We start from the raw sequence: 11,353 nt of genomic DNA on the forward strand, positions 1-11,353 counted from the left end.
CGGTTCCGCCCAGCTTCTTGGATGACGCCAATTATACACAATTACTGACACCAGAGACCTTCAACCAGAACTTAAACCTGGAGAGGGGTCCACCCCCACCCTACCATGCTACACAGAGATATCATAGCAAGTAAAATTCTGTCTAGATTCGGTACGGTCACTTTTTCATGTATCAAACAATTTAATCTTCTATCAAGCTTTGATGTCGTATTCAAATTAATCTTATATTAAAATTTTAAGTGACACGTCGTATAGATAGGATTGATTCCAATGTATCCTATTAAATCTGTAGTAGATGGAATAGAAGGACGTATTATTCGACAAGACAGAAACTATATACCTACAAGTTTATGTACGATAAAGATTTTGTTTGGATGTTATTATACAGATATACATCAAAGATTCATTTTTCGCAAGGTGGTTGCAGCTATCAAAACAAAGTATCCGGAATTTAGAAATGAACGGTGTTTTTATGTAGATACAATAATAAGTTTGAAATGGGGGAGGGTTTCGGAGAACTTAAACACTGTCATTCGTAGATATCCGATGTATGTTGTCATCGATGTCATATTTTGTAGATACAATGAAGATTGGGAACTTATAACAGACATGGTCATCAGTAGAGATGAAGCAATAAGAAATAAACACAATCGAGGTTAATAACCTTTTAATTATAAACAACCATATTTAATGTACAATATATATATATATGAAGTAAACAAAGCTTATTCTTTACAAAAGTCTAGAACTAAGATGTGTTACAAACATTTAAAAGGCTTGTATTTCGACATTTCGACAGGACTTTTATCACATACAAAGATTATATAGTAATAAGCATATACACGCCATGGTAAATATAATCCATATTCTACCTAAGATGTATGCTGAAATTGTGCCGACAGTGTAAGGGAAATAACTCTGCTTGTATTTCGACATTTCGACAAGCCTTGTTTTTTTTCTGTTCTAACAACATGTACAACGTACAATTAAAGTGTTTGTATTTCGACATTTCGGCAAGCATTGATACTAAATTATACAATCTGAAAGCTGCGTTGTACAACATATAACACATTAAATATATAATCAATGCATGTTGTTTTTTATTCTATAGTGGCCGTGTGCCCATGTTTCTCCGGTTTGCTTTACGTAACGTTTGTCGTCAAAACTACAGAGACTGGATTTTCTGATGGTGTATACATATAGTTCATGTCTGTCACTCCTGATAGAATTCATGTCACACAGTATCAGTCATGAGCAGGCGTATGTTTTCATATCTAGACAACATGTGATTGTAATGGAAATCATACATGATACATTTAGAGAGATCTAAAATACACTGACCCACATACACTGGTTTGTTGAGGACTAGTGTGACTTTACTGTTCTCTATGCCTACCAAATCCTCGTTGAATATTTTAAATCTTTGAAAAGACGGTTTGGCCGCATACTTTTTCATTTTTTTCTCTGTATGGGATAGTTTAATATCCACTCTGTTACGCACGTTTTCCATGGTTTTCCCAAACACGGAATTGTTCATTAATTTAAAAAAATCTTTTTCAAATTCAGAGGTTGTTTCCCGTCTCTTTTGACTGTTAAAATCTATATATTTCTTCAACCATGGATGTTGTCTAAACTGTAACACTCTATGAATCTTGGTCACTTTCATTCCCAGCTCTAAGTATAGCTGTAAATTCCTATAGTGACAGATATATTTTGTCTTATTTTCTAGCGTGGGTATGAGTTTAGGTGTGGCGACACGACCCCACAGTTTCTTGTCTGTATGTTTAGGACTGGGATGTAATTCTTTCCACAACTCTCTACTATGAGGGGACAGCATTTCATCGGAAATGATTTTTGTTTCCGGAGCAAGTGGATAGTCTGAATGGAGATCGTGTAGTTCTGTTGGGTATTCTAAGTCTACCTCTAACACGTACCCTGTGTCACCATCTTTTGATATGTTTTTAACATCGAAATGTTCCACATTGTCAACCCACTCAAACTCTCCCGTGGGTAACGGCTCGGCCATAGCCTTACCGTAGAGGTTGTTACAATCCGTATAGATAATATATTTGTTAGGTTTAGACGGGTCGTACGTTTCCGGTACGTAAGGATTGTAGCCTTGGAGTATTTCTGTGATATCATGGACACACCACCCCGTACCCCGCTCTCAAAAAACAGATACATATCCGGATCTGTCAATAATTCTAAACTGACACCCGTCATTTTGAGTGCAGCACTCCATGCAAGTCCGGGATTTTTGTAGAAATGGGCTGGGTCTAACCCATAGTAATTCATGCACATAGTTCTAAAATTTTCAAAGACATCTGCTAGGAGTAATACGTCTGTTTTTAAATAGAGATCGTGATATTCCCCCATATTCTGAATGTTTAATGTATTCCAAACATTCTGCGCATGCTCATAATCTACATCTGTAATGTTTGATTTGTTTAATTGACTGTAAAAAGTCGATTTTGGAGGTAAAGAGGTTTCGCTAAATTTGCTTATGTTGTCTACGTACTCGTAAGGGTACACCCCTTTCCTCAACAGTAGGCGCGCATGCTCTGTAGAAAATTCATTAGCTAAGTGTTTAAACGGTGCCAGTCCCTCTTTAGCTAGATTTTTTATAAGAGATTCCAAACTTTGGGACATGAATTGGAACGAATTAATGAAACGTAGGTTTCCCAAACTGAAGGAAATATATTTTTCCATGTTATTGGGTATACAGTTAATGTCACGATCTTTAAATAAACCCATGCTTTCACAGAGTATGTGTCCGTCGAAACCCTTTAGATTGTGAAATATGACGGGAATGTGGGAGGGATATTGAAAATTGAGATTACAGTCCCGACAGCTAGCACCTCTAAATTTGCCTGTCAAATGGCAATGGTCTCTGACTTTGACATCATTTTCTATGAAATAATGACTACATATGTGACATTTTGTGCTATTTTGAAACTCTCGCTCGTTCTGTGGAGACATGACCAAAGGTTCTACATGTTTTAATATGTCAAAGATTTCTTTTTCTTCCTTTACTATATATTCCAGAAAAGTTTTACTCACGTTTGGACCTCGATAAATAACTGGTGGTTTGGTATACTTTTTGTCTATGCTAACGACTTGATAACCAAACCCACAAGGTTCAAATTTTGTATTGTGAGTTGTACTCGATTGTTTTGGATCGGGTAGACATGTATCCATTCTCTGAGCAAAAGTTTCGAAATCTGCATAAATGACAAAAGGTACCTTCAACTGTTTTGCAAAATCTTCAAATTCTAGTATGTTTTCCCCCTCTGTTGGAAGTTCAACATGTTGTGGATCGTGTTGTGAACAGTATTGAATGTGATTTTCTAAGAGATCATTTCTGGTAAACCCTTGAAAACAATAATGACAAAAAAAAGTCCTATGCTGTGTCTTTTTAGTTCTAGATAAAAACTTGTGAAGATTTCTAATGAGACAAAAATGACTTTTTTCACCCTTCTTTAAATACAATAAATTGACATGATGACGTACTTGCCGTAGTTTGGTAACATACATGGGAAAAATTTCCTTATCCTCATATCCAAACACATTCACAGAAATGTCATTTTGTCTTTCAAACTTTTCCACTTGTGATATTGCTACGGGGTATCGAATTCCCGACATGTTTAGCTCATGTTCGTACGGCGTATAATTAGTCACTGTTTCTGGAACCTCCTGACCGGGATGAAGAGAGGCTAAGACAGACCACAGAAAACACTTTTCGTCCCTGTTGATGATGTTGATTATGTCCGAACGACGAAACGTAGCCGGTGTCTGTATGTATGAAGAACCACCCAGAGGTGAGTAGCTGACGGTATAGATTTCCAATTTCACTATTTTTTTAAGTCTCCAATTGGATCCCTCCCTCAGATATTCTTGGAACGATACGAACATTTTCTGGTAAGCTTCATTTAAATTATGTAGAGAAAATGTTTCTCTTGGTAGATACACATAGTTTTTACTGCGAAAATGCGGATAGGATTGATGTTTATTCCCCTCTTTGTCTTCTTTCTCTAGTTCCACTTGAACACAGACGTACCACTTGATTCCGCGTAAGGCCTGACACTGTTCCTTGACATGATCCACTACTTCCTCTCTAGTGTTGCTGAAGAAAGTGAGTAAATCTACACTGTCTTTATCATTAGGGTAGATAGATCTCACATTAGCTGATCCGTTTAAACTGCTATCGTCAGAAAATTGATGAATATTTACAGGCGGTGGTGGTGTAACAGGTTCGACTATGGGAGAATATCGTCCACGTAAGGGAGACTGTACGTGAGACGGTCCTGGTCTGGGAGACTGTACCTGAGACGGTCCTTGTAAAGGAGAATGTTGTAGAGGTTGTATGTTCCCGCCATGTTGATGTTTCTTTAAAACATGACGATTCAAACTATCTTTCCTGCTAAACGAAGTATTACAATGGGAACACGAGAACGGTTTATCGTGTCCTGCTACATGTCTCTTGAAGTTGCCTAATGTTCTGATGTGCTTGTTACAGACGTGGCATTGGTAAGTACTGTCAGCAAGTCTCAGTTGTTTAGAGGGTGGCCGATTCTCTTTGTCTTCCCCAAGTTTCCTCTTAAGTTCTTGTAATTGTTCCGCCACAACATCATCAGGATAGTCACACAGTAGCTGTTCTATCGAGGGTAGTTCATCCATGGTAGTCGATTACGCTATATGAGTTTATCTCGCTATAGAACGTATTTATATATACACTGTGGAATGTCTAACGAAATTGGAGGGAAAACGGGTAGGCATTCTTTAGATAACTACACCTTGAAAGATAACCATTTCCGCTTGACTGATTTGTGTAAATTATTCATAAAACGCACCGGCGTTTCTTCTAATGCTAACTGTCCTCCCTTTTGTTCGATTTTAGGTTGGTTTACGTCATTTTGTTCAACATTTTCATCAGGTTTCTCAATTTCCTTTTTATCAGCTATTTGGTCTACTTTATCGGGTTTGTTTACGGTATCTTTTATATCCTCTCCGATTAATCTGTCGTATTTGGCTTTGGTAATGAGGACGAGTTCTCTTGCCATTGTTGATAGTTGTGGATGAATATTGGCAATACTTCAATTAAAGCTAGTAATCTCCTTCTCCTCTGTTGCGGTGTTATATCTTGAGCTAACACTTTTCTAATGGCAACTTTCTGTTTAGATACGATCATTTTATCCCCATCGGACATGGTAACGTTATCCATGATTCTATTATATATAATTTCCGTTAGTAATTTCAATTGTTCTCTACTCATCGTGTTTATAATTGCTGCTTGCTGGCGACGTGATGTAGATATGAAAAAATCGAGGAAATAATTCATTTTTTCGGTTGGTAGATGATGGGATCCTGTCCAGGCAATATCCTAGTACGAAGTGGGGGAAGTTCTGTCGGTCCATCGATAATATTCAACTCTGGAGCATGTGGGCTGACATCGACAAAAAGGTATCCGTATCTCTTAGAAACGGCAGAAAGGTAACTCTCCCTAAAATAGTCTAACCGTCTGGGGAACATCTGTCTTCCTAACGCTTCAATTTGTGCTTGATCCCTATAGTTTCTAAACAGGATAAAGTAATGAGTGTTTAAACTTAAAGTAAGCATTACTTTCCCCTTCTGAAACACGTTTTGTACCAAAAATATAACTGTCACATTTCTATGATGTGATCCTATGCAAAACATTTTCATGAGTTGTACAGAATTAGACCCCTCAATTAAACAATCGTCTAGCACAATTATCTTATGTTTGTCTGTAATAGAAGTCCATTCCTCAAACTGTGTCTCGTCTAAAATTCCCTTAACAAATGTGATTTCTTCGATATTACGTTTTAGTTCATCAAACATGGGTTGCCAAGTATCGTAACTTATCATGATTTTAGCTGTCGGTTGACTAAACAACTGGTCGGCATGCTCTCACATCTGTTTCATCAAAAATGTCTTTCCACTTCCAGAACTACCTGCCAACTGAATCGTAGCAGGACAGACGATGGGAATCAGACTTGCCTTTGACATGGTTCAATCAAAAATGAAAACGTGTCAGTCGTGTATGTACATTTTATTGATATTCTGGACAACATGATTGATACCCACCACCAGTTTGAAAACATAATGGAAAAGAATTATTTAAGTAATCATATACAAATTCATCGTTTTGCTTATAATCAGTAGTAAATACATTGACAATTGAGATGAGAGGTACATTTCTACATCGATTGAGCAAATAAAACAAACAGTATTGACCACACACGTTAGATTTTGTACTCTGCAATCGTTTTTTATTAAAAGATGTACAGTTTTGTAATGCAAAGTATTGTGGTGAATGACCGTAACTGTCGAAAAATTCTTTTTTCGTTGGTGATTCCATGTAATAGGCCACCCAATGTTTACCAGGGAGATGGCTTTTGTCGGTATTTACAATAAATCCGGTGGGAAATCGTTCTACATGTATTGGTACACGATCGCGTGCATAAACGTCTATGTTTAAATGCTTCATAACGGGATCACAATCAATGACACAGCGAAGTTGGTCGGTATTCATGGTTTCAAAATATCTCTTGCAGCGTTAATTTCAAAATATCCGGGATACTCGGCATAGACGATGCAGCTGATGGTTTTGGGTAGCGTGCCGCCAAATGTGACCTCCAATCTAACGTTTCCTTGTTTCAGTAAGGTAAGATATTGATTTCCTTGAAATATCGGCTCCAAATTAAATGTGTACAAAGCATAACCGTTTGAGATGTTCTCCCTGGTTATGTCTAATCCAGAATCTGATAACCACCTCCCAGTTGCTTTAAACATGTCCCTCAACACTGGAATGGTAGTCTGACCGTTGCTGACACTGTAATCTAGTTTTATGGTACTACCTCCTACGGGTTGTCCATCCACGTAAAGACCTATGGATGTTACATTGAAGGGTTGGAAAAACCATGGGTTTTGATCGTAAGCTCCGGTAATGGCTGTCGCATCGACAAATCCGACGGTGATGAAATTGGGTCTCAGACCTTGAAATATGTTGTCATACGTAAAGCTGGTTCCTCCGGCAGCGATAGTGATATGTTTCAGAACGGATTCCGTAAATGGGTACTTTGCAGTTGTGACAGCTAGAGCCTGACTCTGAGCATAAATGACAGCAGGGTTCACTTTTACCTTGGCAATGCGTAGTCTTATATCCTCAAACTCGATTTTGTAGTCGGAACTTTGTGCTGCTGACATTAGGCAAAACTCGGGTTTTGACCTGTACATCTTCACATTGACGCTGACTTGATTGAGTAGATATCTGTCCATTCTAAATAGGTCGTGAAATATGGGACCTTCTAAATCGACACTTTTACCTTCTGCGAAATATTCAGCTCTTGTCAGTAAAGCTAAATTATCACCAGCTCTCACATCTACATCGTCCATTTCCCCATCGGTATCTTTAAGCCATAATTGTGTGGCTAGCTGAGATGTTTTGGCATCATTTCCATACTTTAATAATGTCTGAATGTATGCTCTGTATGCATAATTCGTTGTTGTGGATACTATGGTTCTTCCTTGTAGGGTGACATCTACTTGTGAAAATAGGGCGGGAAGCAACAGATTGACAGGTCCCACATCTTCAGTAGCGCTTATATCAGATCCGTCTGCCTTTTTAATTTTTATTTTTGCGTAAACTAATGAATTTTTCAAGTCGATATATTCCATACCATTTTGACCCGAAACGACAAATTCTATCGGCGAATCACCCGCCATTTGTGATATTGGGAGTACATCCTGATAATATACATTTTCAACAGCTGTCTGCGTAGGTGGCAATTCGAATAGTTCTAGTTGTGAAGGTTGAGCTTCTCTGAAAAAATCTTTGTTTATTGTAGCCATGATGATAGCAAGTGGTTAGATTTCTTATGTGTAGGTTTCTTTATCGGTCGTCGCGTTTGAACAGGCTTGCGCTTTTTTACAGTCTTACGTTTTTGTGTAGGTTTACGTCTCTTATTTGTCTTCTTTCTCGAGTTACTGGTCCGTTTTCTCTGAGCAGTCTGTATCCTTCGACGTTTTGTGCTAGAATGAGGCGATTTTAGTTTTCTCTTTCTTTTTAACTCTGATTTTGCCTGATCCACTATTTGTTGTGACGGTGAAACCATGCTGACGTCTAAGTTTCTTACAGGTAAAGCCTTCTCCCCGTCACTGCTATACTTGTCGATGGGAATCATGAATTCGTTCGACTCGCCCGCTATACTTCCTCCCCGCTGCTTTACGTCTTGTGTTGTATTATCTGTATATGGATTAATCTTACCGTCGGTAACTTTGCGGTAATACTGTAACCACTTACCCACATTGGGTACATATAGATTAGAAACATTCATGAGTAAAACGGATAGGCCTTGAATTGAAGTGTTATCGTTGCTGGCTTTTTCAAGAATGAAGCTAGGTTCCCGTCACCGTCTTTTATAGATATTCCTATGTCTCTGATTTCTGATTTCTTGACAGGTACGTACTGAGGTGTATCGAATGTCTGACTCCAGCTTGCCACTTTTTGAGATAGCACCATTCGAAGTAGATTTTCCTTCTCACCGTCAACGATGGATTCACTGATGAGATCACAATGTACGTATAGATTTTCTCTCGTTTTTGTATTGACAGTCGTTAAAGAAATATCTGTGAGTGCTACATTCCATTTACCATTCAGAGTAAGGGGCGATTTCAGCTGACAACGGAAATGGTACGGATTGTTGTTGGGAAAGTAATCGAGATTTTTGTTACTGTTAATGGTTACGTAGTGTGTCATCTTTATCTCCTGTAACGTCTTTGATATCTTTCTCGGGAATCCACTGGTTATATTTAGAGGGCCAACCTTCGAATTGAACCAGCCACTCAATCTGGCCACCTCTCTTACGTTTGCGTATTTTTTTCTCGATAAACCATAAAGTATGCTCGTCCTTTTCTACTCGTTGTAATTCAGACTGATAAAAATTTCCCTTGATGGGATCATTTAAAAAGTCTATCAATTGATATAATGGTATTCCCTGCATTAGAAATATTTTGTGTATCTTGAATATCTCTGAGGTCCATTGTTGCTGATAGGCACGATTAAACAACTGTTTCGTGTGTGAAATGCGAACTAAACTTCCAACCTTGAATTTGTAGGGATTGGGCTTTTTCCTTTTAAGCGTCCTTTTCCTTTTAAGTCTCTTTGTTTTTTTCCTTAAGTACATATAGGCAAACAGATCTGCTTGATTGCTATCATTTACATCTTTGGGTGCTGTTCCGTTGAGGGAGCGATGAGGCGTACTGTTATAAGAGTCTACAAAGTTCTGCAGATTATCAATATATCTATAAGTTCTAAATTTTGTGAAGTAACGAAATATCATGGTCTTAAATGTCCTATTGACACGCTCCACCATCGATGCGTGAAATTCACTCTGTGCAGTAAAATAATGGATGTCATTATCAAGACACCACTTTTTGAACCATCTATTATTATATTCTTTCCCTAAGTCTGAATGAATTTTCTTTGGAATTCTACCTCTCTCCACTATTTTCTTAAAACCTTCTAATACTTCTTTTGCCGTTTTTGTTTTAATAGGTTCTACCCATAGAAAGCGACTGAAAACATCGATGACCATTAGCAAGTACTTCACACCGGAATTATGTTTGGCAAGTGATGTCATGTCCAGTAAATCGGTGTCATATTGTTCAAATGGTTCTCCAACTTCTACACGTGCACGCTTAAAGAAACGTTTTACAGGCTTTTGTAAACTGTAATCGTCGAGACTTTGAATGTATCGTCGGATTTTGTGTAAACCAAGAGAGTGAAATCCTTGTGATTTGAGTATTTGATGTACTTTGGTCGGGCCTAAGAATGTTCCACCGTTATTAAAGTTATAATAAATGTCATCCACTCTCTGTTTTTCTTCTCGTGTTAACATCTTCTGTAAGAAGATTTATTGTAAATGTGAACATTTATATCACAAAGAAACAACCATAACTATTGTAATAATAATACGGTTTAAAAAATAATATGTGAGAATATCTTTTTTGATAGCAATGTTCACATTTGCTCCAAATGATAAAGATAACAATGGATATAAGCCTTACAAAACTTTATTCATACACAAACTTCCAACTGGCTGTGAGTATATGATATTTGAAAACTATTATTGATAATATGACAAAAGTTAGCTTGAGACTGCCTTGCTAGTGAGCGCGTGTTGCATATATACAAAGCAATGGTGTCATACAAAACGTGTCTACTCGTAGTACTAACAGTTTCCTAAATTCATATTATGTTCAGACAACATGTTTGGATAACATTTCAATGGTAAATACATACTCAAGTTGTTGTCTCAAAAGTCTCCACATAAATGAACAAAAGTGATAAGTGTTATGGTTTTATAAAGCGATTCTCTACACGACACATAGACTGAATCATTCTATCAATTTTTTTTCTACGTCCCAGTTTTTTCAGTTCCTTTTCCCTCCACTCAGGGCACAGCACGTTTAAAATATAATTGTTTCTCATTTTATCTGTAACTTTCCATCGACTGACTTCTTCTATAAAGTGTCTTAACATATCAGCTTCAGTCGATCGGTGGTATAAGTGAAGAGCGTACACAAAATTAAATAACGAGTCGAATTTCTCATTAATATCCTCCATATTAATCGAATAGTCTCAGTCTGGCAATGTCTACTTGTTTCACAAGCTTAAGAATTTTTTCACTAAAGCGGTTTTTTACATAATTTTCCGATCGGAAACTTTCATCTTCCATTAAGTGTTGTAAGATGTGGGCGGGAACACTGGACTTGATGATCAACTCACGCCACAATTTCTCCACTTCTAGGTGATTGACGGTTGACAAGGCTTCTTCAAAATATTGGTCTATGATATCATCACCATCCAACATTACACAGTCATGTCCTTGCTGGTTAGCTTGACCTTCCACACATCCTGTACATATAAACAGTTCTGATATAGCGTCTTTTACGTTAAATGCATAAGCTAAGCTATAGCGTCTTTTACGTTAAATGCATAAGCTAAGCATAACAAGTTCTTCACAATCTTCTTATAGGCCTTTACTTCTATACGATTTCTCAGGTAAGAATGAAGTCTCTCCTCAAATGATTCGATTGTCAATCGTCCTGGATATATGTCTGATGCGTGTACGTTATGATGTTAGCAGAACAATATATACCGTCACCTTTCTCGTTGTACAGAAGATTACGTTATGAGGGTATGACCATTTGTAAGTATATACAGTTTTGCGACCACTTTTTATGCTCGTTTTCGACAGAATCAGAGGACGTCCACGAGCTTAATTGTACTCCACACATAAAGCATGTGACTTTATCACTCTGTCCAGAATAA

General features: G+C 37.6%; 2 protein-coding genes across 2 annotated transcripts; both read right to left on the reverse strand.

Moving 5' to 3' along the window:
• Positions 1–6,546: 6,546 nt before the first annotated feature.
• On the reverse strand, positions 6,547–7,743 carry LOC117315141 (uncharacterized protein F54H12.2-like). The gene has a single exon (XM_033869285.1). It carries the CDS (start codon positions 7,741–7,743, stop codon positions 6,547–6,549), a length of 1,197 nt encoding a protein of 398 aa, XP_033725176.1.
• Positions 7,744–8,753: 1,010 nt separating this feature from the next.
• LOC117315142 lies at positions 8,754–9,917 on the reverse strand. The gene has a single exon (XM_033869286.1). It carries the CDS (start codon positions 9,915–9,917, stop codon positions 8,754–8,756), a length of 1,164 nt encoding a protein of 387 aa, XP_033725177.1.
• Positions 9,918–11,353: the final 1,436 nt, after the last annotated feature.

Source organism: Pecten maximus, chromosome 17 (assembly GCF_902652985.1).
Source record: "Pecten maximus chromosome 17, xPecMax1.1, whole genome shotgun sequence".
Classification (NCBI taxonomy): Eukaryota; Metazoa; Mollusca; class Bivalvia; order Pectinida; family Pectinidae; genus Pecten; species Pecten maximus.